The sequence below is a fragment of the Thamnophis elegans genome, chromosome 11 (assembly GCF_009769535.1).
Source record: "Thamnophis elegans isolate rThaEle1 chromosome 11, rThaEle1.pri, whole genome shotgun sequence".
Lineage (NCBI taxonomy): Eukaryota > Metazoa > Chordata > Lepidosauria > Squamata > Colubridae > Thamnophis > Thamnophis elegans.
In genome coordinates this window covers 12,550,661-12,571,917 of record NC_045551.1, presented here as the reverse complement: position 1 = coordinate 12,571,917, position 21,257 = coordinate 12,550,661, and the positions used below count along the sequence as shown (strand labels likewise).

Genomic DNA, 21,257 nt, shown 5'->3' with positions numbered 1-21,257 from the left:
TCGGTGCAGTTAACCACCGGGCAAAGAGCCTTATGCGAACAAAGCCAAAAGGTAAAAGCGAAGCAGACTGAAGGGCAGAGAAAGAACCACAAAACAAAGTTCGCTGCCACGTCACTCCCGCCTAAGGAAGTGGAAAGGAGTGGGGGGGGGGGACTATTGCCGGGGCCAACGTCAATCACATGACGGAAGCGTAGGCGTCAGACGTGCCCGCCTCCTCTCTCCCCCCCCCCCCTCTCTTCCCACTGACCGAAAGCTTTTGCCACGCTCATCTCCGGCTTCAAGCTCACCTCTATACCCCATCCTGCCTTCCTAAGGCGGGTAACTTTTCTCCTCAAACCCCGCCTTCCTGGCTTCGAGCCAATGGCGTTCCGTGTCCGCTCCGCTGGAGCGTGACGTGGCTACATTCCAGAGTCATTCCGCCCCACCCAGTTAGTGGGCGCGAAGGAGGCCGAAGCCGGGGGGTTCCTCCTCCTGCCTGGTTATTGGTTCATCTAAGCCGAAGGGGGCGGAGTCCCGAAGGACTTCTCGATAGGTTGGTGTGAGGAGGAGGAAAAAGGCGAGCCGAGCCGATTGAGCGGGGTTGTAAAAGGGGGCTGCCTGACGCAACTGAGTGGCCGGCGAAAGAGGCGAGGTTTGCTATTTTCCTAGAAGCCAGCCTTGGGGCGAGCTATGCAAAAGGGAGGGCGAGTTGCATTTTTTTTTCTAATTGAGCATTTATATTGAGGAGGAAAGGGAGCCACATCGCCTGGAATTGTTATTTTTCTATACCAGTGTTTCTCAACCTTGGTGACTTTATGTCCTGTGGACTTCAACTCCCAGAATCCCTCAGCCAGCTGTGCTGGCTGGGGGATTCTGGGAGTTGAAGTCCACAGGACTTCAAGTCGCCAAGATTGAGAAACACTGTTCTATACTGTCATTGTGTTCTAATTCTATGTATGTTATTTCAAAGTTGGTCTTTAAAACAAGCTCCTGTGGTTACGTCGGTTAATTTTATTTAAGTTATTACGTGGCATGGTGCATTCTAACCTAAGGAAAAGAGGAGTGATCTTGATGGATGTGTATTTCTTAAACATTAATATACATATCATTAATGTCATTAATATAAATGCTATTAATATAAATAAGTATATTACCTAAGTCAATTCTACCTAAGTGTAAGATGCATTAAATACGACTAGGATAGTATACGAACTTACACAGAACCATGTTGATAAGTCATTTGCAGCACAGCTGACTTTTAACCCTGTTAAACTTTTATATGCACAGGTGTTGCAAAGCCAGATTATTTGAATGCTTTTATACCCAGCAAATGCATACACAATCATTTCAGTGGCTCTGCGAATTACAGGAAAATACATTTTTTCTCTCTCATGCAGGGTCATGGATAGCGACATCAATATACTCCAGCGCTGCTTGGCTGAAGCAGGACAAAGCCACCTTCTTCAGTTTTGGGAAGAATTAAATGAGCTAGAAAAACAAGAACTCTATAAAGAATTAAACACCATGGATCTCAAGGAGCTGGACCAGGCTTTCAAAAAAGCCATGTTAGATAGTAGCCGTTTACCAGGGCAGGAAAGCATGGATGCAATGATGGAACCTGTGCCACGTGAGGTCCTTGGGAGTACAACACGTGACCAAGATCAATTGCCGGCATGGGAGAAAGAAGGTAGGTGTAAGGATCCAACAGGACACATAGAATATTTCAAGAAAGTAAAGCTGCAGCATGAGTCTTGTCCCCCCCTCGAATGGTATGGTTGTTGTGTGCTTTTAAACTATGGTATTGTTTTGTCTGTCTTTTTATTCCTTATTTGTACCCTTCCCCCCTTGACTTGGGTTGTGAGCCGCCCTGAGTCCCCTTCGGGGAAAAGGACGGCATAGAAATTTAATAAATTCAATTCAATGATATGACATTGTCTAGAGAAGAACTTCCCCAATTGGCTGCTCTCCACATGTTTTAATCTATCACACATGGAGAAAACCAGTTTGCAGAAGCTGGCCTAGATAAACAAAAAAAATAAAGTGGGATCTCTCCTAGACCAGTTTAGTTAGAGAGCTCCAAGGACCCCCTCATTTCAACTCTGCTAGAAATATTCTCATTTATTAGTCCACTTTTTGCATATCGGTAAATATTCATTAAAGTGGTTAATGAAGCTGTACTTGTAACCTTCTAGATATAAGTTTCACTTGATTATCAGGTGATTGCTTTACGGCACCTAAGCCAAGGTGGTGCAGTGGTTAGAGTGCAGTATTGCAGGCTACTTCAGAGGACTGCTAGCTGCATTTTGGCAGTTCGAATTTCAGTAGGCTCAAGGTTTGACTCAGCCTTCTATCCTTCCAAGGTGGGTAAAATGAGGACCCAGATTGTTGCAGGCAATATGCTGACTCTGTAAACCGCTTAGAGAGGGCTGTAAAAGCACTATGAAGAGAGATGTAAGTCTAAGTGTTATTGCTATTGCTTATTATTATTAAATTATTTCTAGTAGCTAGGGATTGATAAACAGAACATTGGGCAGAAGCCAGCAAAATGAATTGCAGCAAAGTCAGTGCAAACTCCTACATTTGGATAGGGGAAAAAAAAAATCAAAGGTTTGAATAATGGGGGGATCATAATGGGCACCAGTATATGCAAAAAGGGTCTGGATTCTCAATGGATCACAAGCTGAATATGAACTAATGGCATGTTACAGCTGCAAAAACAAGCAAATGCAATCTAGACTATACCAATTGAACTACAAAATCAAGGTCAAAAGTAATTTCCCCTCTCTATTTTGATTGCTTAAGCTATTTCTAGAATATTATATACTTTTTTGGACATTACATTTTGGAAAGGACATTGACAAACTAGAGCATGTCCCAGAAAGGGCAAATGAGATGATGATAAACTGAAGAAAAATGTACTGGCTATTGTTAGTCTAGAAAGGAGCAGATTGTACAGTGACACGGTAGCTGTCTTCAAGTATTTGAGAGCCTAACACAGAGAAAGAATTCTTCAGAGTTGCTCCAGAAGACAAGAAGAAACAATATGTTTAAATTATTGGGAAACAGTTTTTGTTTGAATATCAGCCTAATGACAAAAACTATTTATCAGTGGGCTGTTTTTGGCTGGAGATGTTAACAAGACTGAATGGCCATCTGCTGAAGATGTTATGCCTGTGGATTCCTGCACTGATCACAGCATTGGATCATATGCGTGACCCGACAAATGCTCGCCCGACAACAGCGTGCCGACAAAACCACGGGGATAAAACCGCGATGTCGACAGCGCGCCCACAAAGGCGCGCCGACAAAACCGCACCCACAAAAGTGCGATTAGGGTTAAGTTAAGGGTTAGGTTTAGGTTTCTTACGTTGTTTTCGCGTTGTTTGTTGATAGCACGCTTCTGTTGGCGCTCTTGTCAGCGCGCCTATGTGGGCGCGATTTTGTCGTGCGCGCATTTGTCAGTGAACCGATCATATGATCTCTTAAGATCCTTATATCCTATGATTTATGATAATTATTTAGTGAATTTAGTGTGTTTTGAAGAATGATCAGCAATTACATTGAAGAAGCATAAAATCTAAAGAGAAACTAGTATTAGCAGTTATAGTAGCAATAGCAGTTAGACTTATATACCACTTCATAGGGCTTTCAGCCCTCTCTAAGCGGTTTACAGAGTCAGCTTATCGATAAACTTTAGCTTTAGCTCCCACCCACCCCACCCAGCATTAGAACCCTGCATTGCTTGCAGGATAAGAGCAGATCAAACAAGTTGATTGTTTGAATTGAGAAATATTTAAAATGCTAGAAAATGTGATTTTGCATTCAGGCCCATTGAACACTTGCAATATATATAGGCTCTACTATGCTGCAGAAATTAAGTTAAGACTTAATCTTGCTGTCTCATATCAGTTGCTCATCTGTTTACATCTGCCTATGGAATCACTTGTACTGAAATGCTTCAATAGTTTCAGGCACAATTGAAAGCAGGAAGTTATCTAGGAAGATTTTACCCTAGAGGTGTTACTGACAGCCTTGTATATATACGTTACTTGGGCAAGTATCGATTTTTGCATTCTGCCGTTAGAAAAGTTAAAGTTTTGGTTTTAGAATAGGTGTTTTCCATCCTATGTTGATTTAGGCTTCTACATAAAATATTATCTTGTAGTGAGTTCTTTCTATAACTGTAGTATATTGCTTGAGAACCAATTTATTGTGATTAAAGCGGGAGGGGGAGGAGAGAGAGAAAGAGAAAGATCAAATATCTAGAAACAAAAATGGTAATATCATTCAGAGATGCAGATTTTTTTCCCTGTGCTTACAGTACAATTTCTTACGACTATGCTATTCAAAAGTAGAATAAAATATCTAGAGATTGTGGAGATTTCATTTCTCCTCTTTGCTTTAGGTCTCCGACAGATTTCTCAGAGCAAAGTTGCTGTTCTTCTGTTAGCTGGTGGACAAGGGACAAGGCTTGGTGTCTCGTATCCCAAAGGAATGTATGATGTAGGGTTACTCTCCCATAAAACGCTGTTTCAGATCCAAGCAGAGCGTATTTTAAAACTGCAGCAGCTAGCCGAAAAGCAATATGGCCTTCAATGTGTTATTCCATGGTAAGGATTTCTTGTCGTTTCAAAATGAATGCATATCCTAGATGTATTTGTGTCTGACTTAATAAATTATAACTCTCTTGTTGGTCTGGACAGGTATATAATGACCAGTGGCAGGACAATAGAACTGACTGAAGAATTTTTTCTAAAACACAAATATTTTGGTTTGAAGAAGGAGAATGTGATTTTCTTCAAACAAGGGATGCTGCCTGCCATGGACTTCAGTGGGAAAATTTTCCTGGAAGAAAAAGGCAAAATTTCTATGGCCCCAGGTAATATGTAGATTTGTTTGATTTATAGGAATGAATTAGTAACTTGGGATTGAAGCAATCTTTAAAATCTTGTTTGGGTAATTATACACAGTCTAACAGTGTGGAGATATAGGCAGTTAATCAGATTACTCTGAAAAGGTTGATTATTTTTGCATATTGGAGTTAGCAGGAATCTCTACAATAAAATCAGCAGGGCACAACGTTATTTGAGTAATAAATATCATTCCACAGTCAGTTGGAATTAGGATGGATTTTCATCGGTTTGATATTTGTAATTGAAAGAAAGTCTTAATCTAAAGTTTGAAAATGTATTTTTTCCTTTATATATAAAATGCTTAAGTAATTCCCCAAGTTTGTAAAATATTATTGAAAGTGTGTTTCAAACTATGCTAAGAGAAAGTTAAAGAAAAAGATGTGTTAGCTTAAAAAAAAAATCTAAAAAAAAAAGATTTAAACAACAAGAAGAAAAATATTCTATGAGAGTAACTTGGAAGGAATCATCTAAATTTAATGAGCTAATTGGAGTTAGTTGGAATTTTATTGGTCTGAAAGAACTTTAAAGTATGTAAGAGGAAGTTTAAAAAAAGATGTATTAGAATGTTTTAATTTTAGAAATGGTTTTAAAGAAAAGGTTAGTGTTTTAAAATGAATTTAAAAAATCCCTTTAAGGTTAAAGAATCTGAAATAATACTGAATTTTGTTAATATAAATGGTTGTAGTTTACAAAGATTATTATGTGCAAATACAAATACTTAAATACTACATCAATAAAATAAATTGCTTTTGCCAATTAGATAGATTTATTATTATAGAAATGTCTAGTTTTATACTAATGTGTAAAAATAAAAAGTCGAGATTGTAATGTTATCTTGAACTGTGCTAAAAGGAATCGGAAGTCAACAACTTTTTCTTTTTTCCTGTACCCCATATTTTCTTTCCCCCTTTCTTTTTTCTTCCCTTAATTTCCTGTTTTTATTTTCATTTGCATTTTATACATTGAGAAAACTAAAAAAGTTATATATGTAAGGAAAAAATCAATAAGCTCTATAAAACAGTATTAAAATTTTCCATAAAAACAAACAGGAAATGATATTGATTTGAAAACTCTATTCAACAGTAAGCAAGTACAAATAGTCCTTATCAAACAATTACAGTTTGTTCCAGAGAAATAGTCACCAAGCAAGCCATGTGTCAGAGAGATGCTATGAAGATCACTGGATGCTGCCATCTCCTTCAGATAAAATTATCATGCAACAAAGCCATCATTACTGTTACTACAGTGTGTGTTGTTGTCAAGTTCAAAAATCTGGACATAGATGTGCAGATTGATCAGAAAATGATTTTTTTCACTATCCTTAACCATGTTTATTATTATCATATTTGCAAATAGTCACTATCTGAAGCAGTTACTAAATGAGGGCTACCTGTAGAACCAGGAACAAAATGTTCCCCATTCTGTATTGCAAACTTTTACATCTGTATATCAAATGTAGCTTGAAAAAAAGTCAGAAATGCTAAAAACAAACAATCCAAGAAACAATAAAGTAGCATTTTCTTTTTTCCCCCTAAAGATGGCAATGGGGGTCTGTACCGAGCTTTAGGAACTCATCATATTATAGAGGACATGGAACAACGAGGAATTGGCAGCATACATGTCTATTGCGTGGATAACATTTTGGTAAAAGTTGCTGACCCTCGATTCATTGGTTTTTGTATACAGAAAGGAGCAGATTGTGGAGCAAAGGTAACAAATGACTGAAGATAATGAGTTTGTCCCTTCCCTTTCTTAGTCATTATAATATATATATTTTTTGGGAAAAATAAATAACCAAGGCCTTTATTGCTAATGTGCCGATTATTCTACAGCATATTTCTTAACTGCTGGTTCCTTTACTACTGATAGTTACCCCTAAAAGGCAAAATATAATTACCACTTCAATATTTTCATTGTCAGTTCTAATGTTGGTTGATGTACCTATTATCCTTATCTTGGCCTTTGTATTTAATCTTAATTCCATTTTTTTTCACTGTGCTCTTTGACTTTCATTAATAGAAGCCAGATGCTCAAACTGAGCTTTAGAGAAAGTCAAGGAATACGAAATATTATGGCTGATGCATGCTGAATAATTTAAAAAGCCAAAGAATATAAAAAAATAAATCGATGTGTGCTTCACAGATTACAAAAAATGTTTATGATTGTGTCAATTTACATGATGAATATATATTGGGAGAGGTTGGATTGGGAAAATAAAAATGAGCTTTTAAAATTGGAGGAAGGAACAACAGTAGCCTGTGACATGTTGATGACACTTCCCTGATAGACGAAAATATAGGATCTCATGTATGGAATTTTGGATGATTCAAAATTAATCCAAAAGCTATTCTGATCCTAAGCATTATTTGCTGCTATGTGAAATTAAGGATATTGTATAGTAGTTTGCACACATCGTTAAATTGATTTTCGTTGGCAATGGTATGTAAATGGACCTCTTCCAATCTGCTGACCACTGTCATTCTTGAGATTTGCTGGCATCGTTTTGGTTACAGGTTTTACTGATTGTTATTCTCTTCTTTGCTATATTTCTGTGGATATTTCATCCATTCCTGTAGATCTCTGATTTGGTAATTGTCAAGTTCTAATCTTAGAGGTTCTTGTTAAAGGAGAATATATTCTAAATTATTCCAAGGAATTATCTTGAATGTTGATCTCTCTCTTTTCATCTTTCTTTGATCTTTCTTAAATCAGTTACCTTCTATCTATTACCTTCCCCTAGCATACCAATTCAGGATCAGAATTTGCTTCCGATTTCAGAATTCCGTAGAATAGAAATTATAGTGAATTCATAACCTTTTTAAAAAGAATTTATCCAGAGTTGCTTACTTTTTATTCTGAGATAAGAGTAGGAATGGATGTGTGTTTTAATTATGACTGGTTGATTTGACTAACTAGTAATTCACAAGCTATTTAGTAATACAATATCTGTTCTTTTTGTAAATTAGTTTCTTGGTTAGATTGGGAAGCCATATCCATAATAGTAATAAGAAATCCACATGGATGCAATGACCAGAAATGACCAAGTTTGCAGGAGGATTTCTTTATGATTACTTTGTTATGACACTCTCATGTGGTGGGAGAGAAAGTGTCTCAGAGATAAAGCATTTAGAGCTGACAACATTTGTAGTATTATAGAGATTGTTTTGGCTGGTGCTGCTTTCCAGTTTGGAAATTTTGATTATCTGATAGAAGAGTTCTTTCTGACAGAAGAACCATCATATTCTTCATCTGCCAGTTGGTATGCATGCTCCTGTTGCTAAAATGAAATGTCATAAAAGTCACCTTGAACTCTGTTAAACAGAGAATTTGTGCTAATATGAGTATTGGATTTCAAGAATTTATTGGTGAGTTTTATCTTACATATCTTAAAGCAGAGCTTTCAATACAACCCATATTCATCTCTGACAATCAAAATATGACTTTTGTGGTGATATTAGCCAAAACTACTAAACTGTTTAAACTTTAAAGCAAACGCTCTATGTTTTGCTTTAAAACATACCTTTGCCATTAGTACATACTAATGTACATACTTTAGCCCAGGTTCGCCTGGTACACCAGTTGCGGCCCTACCTGGACCGGGAGGCACTTCGAATAGTCACTCATGCCCTCGTCACCTCAAGACTGGATTACTGTAACACGCTCTACATGGGGCTGCCCCTGAAGAGTGTTCGAAGACTACAGTTGGTCCAGAATGAAGCCGCGTGAGCGATATGGGGTGTATCTAGATACACCCATATTACACCTATCCTCCGCGAGCTGCACTGGCTTCCTATTGGTCTCCGGACGCGCTTCAAGGTGCTAGTCGTTACTTTTAAAGCCCTTCATGGTTTAGGACCTGGCTACCTTAGAGACCGCCTCCTGCCACTTACCTCCCAACAACCAACAAGATCGCACAGGTTGGGCCTCCTCCAGGTGCCATCAGCTGGACAATGCCGGCTAGCGACTCCCCGGGGGAGGGCCTTCTCTGTTGCTGCGCCGGCCCTGTGGAACAATCTACCTGCAGAGATCCGGACCCTTACCACTCTCCTGGCCTTCTGTAAAGCTGTCAAGATCTGGCTGTTCCAGCAGGCCTGGGGCTGTTGATTGATATCCAGCCCCGCTTAGATGGAATGTGTGACATGAATTTTAATACTGTATTTTTTATTTTTTTTCTCTATTTTTTAAAATTAAATATTTCTTGTCTGTTGTGAGCCGCCCAGAGTCCCTATGAGAGTGGGCGGCATACAAATTCTAATAAACTTGAAACTTGAACTACATACAGTATTTGAAGGTATTGAAAACACTGTCATTATTGAGATCTGTTGTATTTCAAGCATTTCTAACAATGTGGTAAAATACTTAAAAATTATTTTGTTTTGCCAGTGCTCATTCAATTGGTATAGATAATTTGCATAGTTGGATCCCATCATTTAAAGTTTTCTTCCTTAGGCCAGTATATATTAAACTGAGGATAACAGTGATTGCATTTGAAGAAGGAATTACATTCCATCAAAATGTGTATCAGTTATTTACGTCAATTCAAGTTACTACAGTTCTGTTTTCTACCCCACTACAAGGTTGTTGAAAAAACGAACCCGACAGAACCAGTTGGAGTGGTGTGCCGAGTAGATGGTGTTTACAAAGTGGTGGAATACAGTGAGATTTCTCTGGCCACAGCTCAGAAAAGAAGTTCGGATGGCCGATTACTTTTTAATGCTGGCAACATTGCCAATCACTACTTCACAATGGAGTTTCTAAAAGATATTGTCAAGTAAGGACTTTCTTTAACCATGATGATCTACGAAATGTTGTTCTAAGGTCATTTCTGCTCTTCATGCTAAAATATGTTTTTTTTTCTTCTTTTTATTATGTTTGCACAGCGTATAATACTCAGGATGGTTCAAACCGAGAAATAAAAAACTATTTAAGTTTAGGCAACACTCACAAATTGCACAAATTGCAAAGAACGCTGCTGGTAGAAAACTTTTAAAAATCTTTTAGGACATATAGAACGTGATTTTATTTTCCTTCTGCTGTATTTCTCCTTACCCATTTTTTTCTAAAGTCCCTTTGTTGATGGTCTCCTTCTGGTCCCCTGATTATCGTTGCTTTTTTCTCCTTGGTCCTTTCTGAGATGCCCTTATCAGGATATTATTATATTAATTCAGTTTTATTTTCAAGGTTTTAACCAAGATGCTTTTATATTCAGTTTAATTTTGGGGTTTGCTTATTTGTTTTACTAATGATTCCTAGTTTGGCACTTGATTCATCTGTATGTTTAGCATCAGAGGACATTGCTAGTGATGTCCTGACAGGAAAAAGATAAGTGATGAGGTGGCACAGTCTCTGGTATGTAGAATCAGAATTGTTCAGAGCTCAAGGTCAAAATCCATACAAAAACTTAGATTATTTCAGAAAATATGCCAAGCGATTTTAGTGCGTGGATGTTTACACTGAACTCTAAACAAGGTTAAGGCAGGGGTCTCCAACCTTGGCAACTTTATGACTTGTAGACTTCAACTCCCAGAATTCCTCAGCTGGCTGAGGAATTCTGGGAGTTGAAGTCCACGAGTCATAAAGTTGTCAAGGTTGGAGACCCCTGAGGTAAGGGACAGGAAGAGATTACAAGCAGTGGTGAGCCCGAATTAACAGTAATTAACGGTAGTGCTACTTTCTTACAGGAGCGAAAAGGTGGCTCGGATATCTAGTTTTGGAATAGATGCTATTTGCCTGCCAGAATGATGGGATTTAAAAAATGGAGATAGACCATGGTGGGCTTCTTACTCTGCTGACTCTCCTGTCTTGATGTTTCAGTAATTATGAACCTCAGCTGCAACATCACATCGCTCAGAAAAAAGTCCCACATGTAGACGTGACCACAGGAAAAGCTCTGAAGCCTGACAAACCAAATGGAATTAAAATGGAAAAATTTGTATTTGATATCTTCCAGTTTGCTAAGTAAGTCCCAAGTGACTGACTGATTTATTTTGTGTGCATCTTGGTATAACTCTTGACTTTATTTTTCTTTTGAAAGTTCCCCGCCCCATTCCTGATTTCATGAGATTATTATTTTGAGTGCAGCTAAGAAGCTGAGCTGTCTGAAAACACTACATCACATGCTAATGAGGAGCCGAGGTGGCGCAGTGGTTAGGGTGCAGTACTGCAGGCCACTTCAGCTGACTGTTATCTGCAGTTCAGCAGTTCACATCTCACCGGCTCAAGGTTGACTCAGCCTTCCATCCTTCCGAGGTGGGTGAAATGAGGACTCAGACTGTGAGGGCAATATGCTGACTCTGTAAACCGCTTAGAGAGGGGCTGAAAGCCCTATGAAGCAGTATATAAGTCTAACTGCTATTATTACAAGAAGCTAGCAGATAGAAGAGTAAGATGTGCGGTTGAGCATGGATCAAAAAAGGATATGCTACATATAATATTCAAATTAGATTGTGTGGCATTTGTAGGATGTGTATGGTGTTACAGAAGAATGAGGAACAGTGATTTGTTCTAAAGTTGTCTTGGGAACCAATCAAAAGCAACAGGAGGAACACATGTGGTTTAGAGGAGAAAGCAGATACTTGGTGGCCATCCTGTTTAGACTGAAGCTCAAGGCAAACTTCTTCAATGTCTCTGTAATGCCAGCTTATCTTTGTGCCTTTCTAAAGGAAGGACTACAGCTAGCTCCACCAATTGCTATAAAGTTGGTATGCGTTTTAGTTTTGAAAGCTTTGAAAAAAAGTTTTGGGTGAAGATATAAATAATTGTAGAAATGTTTTCTTCCCCTCTTGTTTACTTTTCCTTGGCATATGTTTATTGCTAATGTCCATCTATATGACTGTCGATAGTACTGTGTTTCCCCAAAAATAAGACCCTGTCTTATATTTTTTTGCCACCAAAAGAGGGACCAGGTCTTATTTTGGGGAGTGTGTGTCGTACACTGACTCACCTCAATTGCACGCATCACCCCAGGCCTCTTTTTCGCTGTCAGAGGCCTTCAGGAATTTCTTCTGCAACTAGAAGGGCTTTCCTGAAGGCCTCTGCAGCCCGATAACAGAACTCCAGATCAATCTGGAACCCTGTTATTGGCTGCAGGGGCTTTCAGGAAAGCCTTGCTGGCCGCAGAAGAAATGGGCTAGCAAGGCAGGTATTGGGGTATGCGAGGCCTGGCTGCAACTCTCCGAAGGTAGATAGTAGGGCAGCTCCATCCCCCATCTCCACCCTAGCTTAATTTTTACCCAGGCAGCCTAGAGTGGGCTGAGTCTTAATTAGGGTTTATTTTGGGGGGTAGGGCTTATATTGGGCGCACGTGTAAACATCAAACTAGAACTTACTTTCGAGGTAGGTCATATTTTTGGGGAAACATGGTAACAGAAGCAGAAACTGATTAAAATCTTTACAGTTGACCAATCTCAGCTTTATTTTGAATCCAGGAACTTTGTGGTTTACGAAGTGCTGCGAGAAAACGAATTCTCCCCTTTGAAAAATGCCGACAGCCAAAATGGCAAAGACAATCCCACCACGGCGAGACACTCCTTGATGTCACTTCATCACTGTTGGGTTCTCAACGCTGGTGGACACTTTGTGGATGAAAATGGAACACGCCTGCCAGCTATTCCACGGTTAGAAAATTTGACCTTCCCCTAATTTTTATATTACATCTCTAATAATAGCACTTTATGTTGTCTGCATGTAATTCCAGTTCAACTGAGAGAACATACACAGTTGTGTTATACCAATGTTCCAGAATGCTGGTTTGGGAATTCTGGAAGTTGAAGATCAACACCTTAAAATTTCCTAGTTTGAAAAACGCTGGTCTAGTCTGTATCCTCCGTGTCTGAGACTGGAGTTTGAACATATACTCCTGGAGAGAGAAAGATTTTTGGAAAAACAAAATCACAATTAAAAAAAAAGGTTTGTGTATGAAAGAGCAATCAAATATCAAAATAGCATGTCCGTATAGATGAACTACATGAAGTTTAGGCCTCAATTTAAAGTTTCTGTTCCTGAACTGAGCTTGATGGGCCATTGAATTGGTATAAAGTAACCCCATTTGTTTGTACCCGAATACTCCCAAACATTTGACTTTGGAATCTTGCCCCTTCAGTTATCTTTTGTGGGAGAGATGGCAATATTTTCTTTTGATGTAGGCGGAACAGTGAAGAAGAAAATGTCAGATGACATGGTATAGTGTTAAAAGCTCATCACCTTTATTATATAGCAAGAAAGGTTGAATGTTTGTGATACAAATATTCCGCTGGCTCTAAAAAATGTCCCAAGAAACATATTGAAGTTGAGTATCAAGGTCAAAAAAATATCGTGACTAAAGAAAGATCTCTGAAATTCAAGGAAAAGCAACATTTTTTCTCTTCAAATATTGCTGAAATAACAATTTGCAACATCCCTCATTGTTGCTAGGCTGGGTGCAACCTTGGGAGTGACATTTTAACAACATCTAGAGAACTCTACTCCCGCCTTAGGCTGGATGATTGTGGGCTAGTCACTTTCTCTCAGCCCAGTTCACCTCACAGGATGGTTGTTGTGGGGAAAGTAGGGGGAGGAAGGAGCATTGTGGGTGTGTTCGCCCCTTTAACTTATTTATAAAAAATAACATTAGGTTATAAATAAAGGTTCCACCACAAAACCGTGTTCGACTAAACCGCGCTCGACGAAACCCCGTAGCTGACGTGATCAACAGCGCGACAACAACACGGAGACAGAAGCACGCTGTAAACGCTAAACCTAAAAATAACACCTAAACCTAACCCCCTAAACCTAATCCTAAACCTAACCCTTAACCTAACCCTAAACCTAACCCTAACCCTTAACCTAACCCTAAAGCTAACCCTAAACCTAACCCTTACCTTAAGTTGAATCGGCTTGCTTTCAAAGCGCTATTTAAAGCGCCCTTCTTTCTCCGCGCTCGCTGTTGTCGCTCTGTTGATGACGTCAGCGACACGGTTTAATCGGGTGCGGCTTAGTCGAGCGCAGTTTTGTCGTGCCACGATAAATAAAAATACAATAATTAAAAATAGGGTTCTGGATTAAAAAAAAAAACTGCCATTCAGTTTGGTATTCCTTAACTTAGAACAACAGAATTCTGAGATCAGAATTTCAGTCACTAAGCGATGACATTGTTAACCGAATCATCATGTGAGAGGACCCAGTTTTATGACCATTTTCACCATAGCTGAGCAAATCACTTCATTTGTAAAGCAAATCATGCAGTCATCAAGCAAATCTGGCTTCCCCTATTGATTTTTGTAGAAAACCGTCTGGGAGGTTGCAAATCGCAATCATGTGACTCAGTGGTGGGATTCAGCCAGTTCGCACCTATTTGGGAGAACCGGTTGGTAACTTTCAAGGCAGTTTGGAGAACTTGTTGTTGGAAGAAATCTCCTTTTGTTTTTCCCCACTTTACAGGGCTAATCCTGTAAGGAAGGCAGGAAGGAAACATTCTGGTGTTGTTTCTAGCCTCATCTTTATTGCCCTGCTTACAAAAACTGTCTCTCCGGTTAACCTGATTACATTGTAAGAGCTAAGGTGAAGCGCCCATCGACGGGAGTGACGTTGAGTTGGCCATACCCACCCAGTCACGTGATGACTGAGCCCCACCTACCCAGCCGGCCGTTAGGGCAGAGAACCGGTTGTTAAATTATTTGAATCCCACCACTGATGTGACTGTAGAATTCTGCAGCCATGCCAAGCAACCAAATTGTGATCACATGACCAATGGAAGTGGAACAACAACAATAACTTTGAGGACAAATCATAAGTCACTTTTCAGCATTGTGATAACTTCAGATTGTTGTTAAACAAGTGGTCGTTATGTTGGACTACCTGTGTGCTTCCAACCTCCTCCTAAATAGATGGGTAGAATCTGCCCACTCCATTCTTCCCATATTATAGAAAGACGCTTTTTAAAGATTTGGCACACCACTCAATTTTGTGTCCCTGCTCATTAATCTTTTTTTCCCCCATATGACAGCGACAGAAATGGAAGATCAGATGTGATTCAAGCTGATGCCAAACCCAAGTAAATATACTGTTTCTGGCCGCTGGGATGCATGGTGGTGGGTCTGCTTGGGTTCTGGCTAACACACCTCTCCATAGCATGTAGGGTCTTGGTACTCCAGCTTTTTATTTGGCATTAAATGCAATTCTTATTTACTTATTTCTTGGGGCTTATGAAATAGTGGCCAGTGGCTACCTTAGATTCACTTCTTGGAAGACCTTACTCTGCATGTGTAGAGCTTATTTCGTACCTATGAAATCTGTGGCTTTTAAAATTTAAGTAACAAGCTTTGCTGGTGGACTGCTCTGGAAACATAACACCATTGTTGGAATGGGAAAGAAGAGACGCTAAAGCATAATGCTGGCACCCCATTGATGCGCCTGCCGTGTTCTTGTTTTAAAAAAAATCTGGGGCTTGCAGGGAAGTCTGTGCAAATGTATGTCTTGGGATCTTATCTTTTACTGCATAAATCCTACTGAATTCTACTTTCCACCTTGGGAGCAGAAGGAATGGATAATATAAGGCTGTTCAGACTAGTTTGAAGTTGAAGTTTGAAGTTTCATTTTATTTATATGCCGCCCTATTCCCTAAAAGGGACTCAGGGTGGCGAACAACTCCAACAGGAAGGGGAACATGCAATACAAAATAGACATTTAAAATAACCAACGACCACACCTGTCGAGAGGGGAAGGGAGCTCATCAACCCCAGGCCTGTCGGCACAGCCAGGTCTTAACGGCTTTTCGGAAAGCCAGGAGAGAGGTGAGGGTCCGAATCTCCGCAGGGAGTTCGTTCCAAAGGGCTGGAGCTGCAACAGAGAAAGCCCTCCCCCGGGTCGTAGCCAGATGGCATTGGCTGGTGGATGGAACCCGGAGGAGGCCGACCCTGTGTGATCTAATGGGTCTTTGGGAGGTAGGCGGTCTCTCAAGTACCCAGGTCCAATACCATGAAGGGCATTATAAGTAATAACTAGCACCTTGAAGCGTATCCGGAGACCGATTGGAAGCCAGTGCAGCTCGCGGAGGATAGGTGTAACGTGGGTGTATCGAGGTACACCCACAATCGCTCGCGCGGCTGCATTCTGGACAAGTTGAAGTCTCCGAATGCTCTTCAAGGGCTGCCCCATGTAGAGCGCATTATGACTAGATTATGAAGAAAAAGAGATCATAGGAAAAGGAGCATTAGTGAAGCCTTAGTGAGTATTAATGAAGAGGGCAGTAAAGGGAGCAATCCAAAGGTGATTGAGGGCAGAATAGAGGGGTTTCTTATTTATAGGTATTAGGTTATTGAATAGGTATTTAATAATTCCTTGAGATTATAGTTGTTCTGTCATATATCCTAAATGACACTGTTTTGTCTTCTCTGAAAGCCAGTCTTGCAGGAAGAGGTAATAGATACAAGCATTCTAGTCAACAAATGTATAGATTCCGTATCTTTAGAAGCAGCTCATCTTGTCTTGGTTATTCATTGAGAGTCTTTATTGGCACTGCCCAGGATTAAAAAAAGGGGGTAGCTAGTGTTCTTTCATCCTACCCAAGCTCCCTGGTAAATAAGTGAATTTCACTGTCTGTAATTGTTGGAGATCTAATCAGGACCATTATCACTTTATAAAGATACGTATAATTATCAGAAGGTACAAATACTGTTTTTCCCTGGAAAAAAAAAGACCTATCCTGAAAATAAGTCTTAAGTTGATTTTTACATGTGTGCCAGTGGTGGGATTCAGCCGGTTCGCACCTACTAGGGAGAACCGGTTGGTAACTTTCTAAGTAGTTCAGAGAACCGATTGTTGGAAGAATTCTCCTTTTGTTTTCTTCCACTTTACAGGGCTAATCCTGTAAGGAAGGCAGGAAGGAAACATTCTGGTGTTGTTTCTAGCCTAATCTTTATTGCCCTGCTTACAGAAACTGCCTCTCCGGTTAACCCTTATTACATTGTAACAGCTAAGGTGAAGCGTCCATCGACCTGAGTGACCTTGAGTTGGCCACGCCCACCCAGTCACATAACCACCGAGCCCCACCTACCCAGATGGTCATTAGGGCAGAGAACCAGTTGTTAAATTATTTGAATCCCACCACTGATGTGTGCCCAATATAAGCCCTTATCCCCCGAAATAAGCCCTACATCAGGGTTGTCATAGCCCTAAAGATGACACCTTAATTAAGAATCCTACCACTCCAGGGTGCACGAGGTGGGCCGAGGCACACGGGTAATAATTAAGCTAGGGTTGGGATGTGGGGGTTTTGGAGCTGCCCTACTACTTACCTTTGGATAGTTGCAGCCAGGCCTCGCATACTCCAATGCCTGCCTTGCTTGCCCATTTCTTCTGGGTTCACCAACAAAAGGGCGACCGACAAAACCGCGATCGACAAAACCGCGACCGACTAAACCGCAGTGACAAAACCATGAGTTCTAAACCGCGCCCACGAATGAGCCCTGAATTGCGCCGAAAACAGCGCGGCAACAGAAGCGCACTGTAAACCTAAACCTAACCCTAAACCTAATCCTAACCCTAACCCTAAATGTAACGCTAACCATAAACGTAACACTAATCCTAATCCTAACCCTAAACCTAACTGTAAACCTAACCCTAACCCTTACCTTAACTTAAATCGCCCTTCTGTCGACACGCTGTTGTCGACGCGTTGATGATGTCGCGGTTTTAGCGACACGGTTTTGTCGATGCGCTTTTGACGAGCGCGGTTTTGTCGGGCTACGTTTCTTCTGCAGCCGGCAAGGCTGGAAGGCTTCCCTAAAGGCCTCTGCATCGATCTGGAGCTCTGTTATAGGCCTTCAGGAAAGCTTTGCCGGCTGCAGAAGAAACGTGGCCCGACAAAACCGCGCTCGTCAAAAGCGCGCCGACAAAACCGTGTGGTTTCTCCTGTTCTTTTTCCCCCCAAGTTGCAATATTAATTTTTGTCTTACATAAGCTTTGGGAGACAGGAATTCTTCCTCCTATGCTTGGAGATTTAGAACAGAGGAGAAATGACTGCTAAAAACCTTTCATGTTTCTTAACATGCACAAAGGGAAATATTGAGATTGTGCTGTACTTCTGGTGGCTTTGAGGTCATGTCCATGTGGTTTTCTTGCAGCAACAGAGGACTGATTTGCAGGCTCCTGACTATGGGTTTTTTAAAAAAATATATTTTCTTGTCTAATCTACAGACCTAATAAATAGTGTACTGGTTTTTATCACTATGTCATCACCATGTCTGCTCTGCTTCGCTTTTAAGATCAGTCCAAGCCATCTAGGTACTTCCACTAACTCACTGAACATTTTCATACCTCAGCAAATCAGTGAAAGTTTTTCTCTTATCACCAAGCTGCTTGTCCTTAGAACAAATAGAGACAAGCTGAAGAGGGAGAGATGAGATTAGAGTTTGAAGAGATATTCCCAGTTGGTCAGTACAGTATTCTTAAATGGACACCTAGTTTGTCTGTATAGGCAATAACTTATTCTTTTGGGAGCATTGGATATGACTTATACCCAATGATAGACGTCTGCTGGCATTTTCTGATTTCAGTGAAGTGGTTATAACTTTTTTTCTGTACTGACATTCATTTTTTTAAATTAAATTTATATACCACCCATCTTGCTGTTCTCTGCAACTCTGGATGGAACATCCATCTTTCAATTCGACTATCTTGATAGGAATTCATCAGGTGACTCTTAAGCATGTACCTAGCATGATGGGCAAGTATCTTTATGCAAGGATAGAAATGGAGTGAGAAATAGTGGGTGAAAGAAATTAAAGACACATGATAAGAGGAAAAAAAGAAATAAAACTAGTTAACACTGACACTCTTAAGTTTGTATCTCTGAAAACTTTCTTTGCTTCTCCCATATCTATACTGATTTATTAACTGTTTTTTGCAGTTGAAACTGATGCTGTGCTTCTAACACCCTAATTGAGCCACACAACACTTACTGTGCATTCCTGCAACCCTCTCTGATCCATATGGCATCTCTCATGCTACCTTGTGCATCCTTTTCAGCTCTCACGGCACCTCTTATGCATGCTTGTTTCAGAAATTGTTGCCCTTATGATGTACCACTTAGCACAATTGAAGATTACAAGCAGACACAAGAGTTTTAATAGTGTATAGATATGTTATTAAAAATTGAGGGTTGTCTAGGTTTCAATATTTCTCTTTTTTCACTGGGAAAAAATGATATTTCTGAAAATATTGCCTCCCTACCTAGTGCCTGCCTATCTATCTATCTCTCTCTCTCTCTCTCTCTCTCTCTCTCTCTCTATCTATCTATCTATTTCTCTCTTTCTCCCTCCCTCTTCCTCTCCCTGCCTCCCTCTCCTCGCATGCTGTTAATACTATTTAGATTTCTGCAGCACTAAAAACAAGTTTCATGATGAGCAGAGAAAGATTCATATCCTCAACAAGAGTTTGCCATGTGCACAAGTAATATAGGAGTATTGATGTATTTCTCATTATGAACTAACACCTTTCCTTTATAATTGTTCCTTAGTTTGAAAGATGCAAATGACTCGCCAATTCAGTGTGAGATTTCTCCTCTTGTCTCCTATGGGGGTGAAGTAAGTTGCTGTGGTATTCTGAATTCTTTTTCTCCTCCCCCTGCCTTCTCCTAAACATCCCGTCCTAAAGTAGAAATTCTGCTTTTTGGATGGTAAGATAAATAAGCTCTGGTGGTCCAGAGGTTAGAATAAAGTATTGCAGGCTAACTCAGCCCATTGCCAACAGTTTGATCCTGAGTGACTGAAGGTTGACTCACTTTTCCATCCTTCCGAGCTTGGTAAAATGGACCCAGATTGTTGTGGGCAATATGCTGATTCTGTAAACCATACAGAGAATGTTGTATATAAGTAAGTGCCATTGCTAAATATGAATATAGATGATAGGGCAATGTTGAACCAAGCAACCTCTGTGAACGGAGTGTGATGTAGTAATGGAAAGTTGGCATTCGTGGGGCTCACGACAAAAGTCCCTAGCATGTAATCCTTGTTTCCCATGCTTGCATTGAATTATGAATAGAGAGGGATGTTTAGTTGCTGAACACTTGTATTACAAATTTAAATGGTCCATTGGTGTTAATATAATTATAGCATACAATACATTTATGGATTACTACTTCATTCCTACTTGATATTGGGATTTGTATTATATTTATATTATTGTAAATTAGACTGCTAAACTTGCCAGCCTACTCCAATAGCAGCTTTAAAACATCACTCTTACAAAACTGCCTCATAGAAAATTGGGTAAGCAGCTAATTACAATACTGTTGCAATCCTTCATAAGGGGGCTTTCATCAAAACTGTTCTCATATACTATAATTATGCAGCAGTAATTGGACTTGTGAGCTTGAAGGTTTAACATGAATATATCAAGTGCTCCTAACACTTAACTTTCATCCCCATAATAATACTTAATGGAGGATGATAATACCTTAAAGCATATACCTAAAAAAAAAACAGGATTTAGAAAACTATATTTAAGGCCACCCAGTACAATCTGAACAGGAATTTGAAACTGATTCTCTCAAATGGAAAGTCCAAATTGTATATTAGATTAAATTTGATGGTTAAATTTGCTGTACTGATACTAAATTTATCCTGACTAGTTCCTGAGTGTTTCCTTTTTCCTAGGGATTGGTGGAGTTGGTCAAAGACAAAGAATTCCATGCTCCTTTGATTATCGACCAAAGTGGGATCCATCAGCTAGTGAAGAATGGTGTCTGAAATGTCCAGAAGAGATCATCTTTCTAGTCCGGGATTTTATGATTCTTTTGTGTCAGACTGAGTATTTAAACAAAGGTTTCACTATCACCTTGAAGAATCTTCACTCAAATTGAGTTTCCTTAAAAATCAGTAGTAGGCTACAAATAAGAAAAAAATGCAAACATGACTTCATCTTGGAATCTTGGAGATAACTATTTATATAATTCTTTAATGCTTTAAAATGGCTGCTGTTTCAGATTGCAGCACCTATTTCGTTATATGCTGTAATGTTTGAAGACAAATCCTTTATTACACCTGTAAATGATCTATGTGGTACGAAGGTTGAGAAACTTACATGAGTTTTAAGTTTGGCTTTTGCATTTGGTACTCATACTTTACAAATAATTATATCTTGCTGGAATTGCACAATTGAAACACTAAAAAAGTAGTACAACTGAATTAAAATGAATTGTTTTTCCTAACATAATGTTTCTTGAAACTTCTTTAATACTTGACTTATATTTATGTTATGGCAGAGGCTATGAGATAATAAGATAACAAGAGCCTGAGATGTTTTTTGTATTTCTGGGAAAGTGCTCACTTCAGTCAATATGGATCTAAGGAATGCATTCTCCTTCCAAGATTTGTATATAGAGCAACA

The 21,257-nt window shown here is 39.6% G+C and overlaps 1 protein-coding gene across 4 annotated transcripts; it reads left to right on the top strand.

Moving 5' to 3' along the window:
- The first annotated feature begins 524 nt into the window (after window positions 1–524).
- UAP1 (UDP-N-acetylglucosamine pyrophosphorylase 1) lies at window positions 525–20,754 on the top strand. Of its 4 annotated transcripts, none has more exons than XM_032226511.1 (11): window positions 525–631; window positions 1,377–1,666; window positions 4,385–4,589; window positions 4,683–4,858; window positions 6,430–6,602; window positions 9,470–9,663; window positions 10,707–10,850; window positions 12,320–12,508; window positions 14,875–14,922; window positions 19,387–19,453; window positions 20,525–20,754. In XM_032226511.1, the coding sequence occupies exons 2-11, from the start codon at window positions 1,381–1,383 to the stop codon at window positions 20,615–20,617; spliced, it is 1,575 nt and encodes a 524-aa protein (XP_032082402.1). In that variant the 5' UTR covers window positions 525–631; window positions 1,377–1,380; the 3' UTR covers window positions 20,618–20,754. The 4 variants fall into 4 exon arrangements, with proteins under 4 accessions (XP_032082402.1, XP_032082406.1, XP_032082404.1 ...); XM_032226513.1 differs by having other exon boundaries at window positions 526–626; XM_032226512.1 differs by having other exon boundaries at window positions 533–678.
- Window positions 20,755–21,257: the final 503 nt, after the last annotated feature.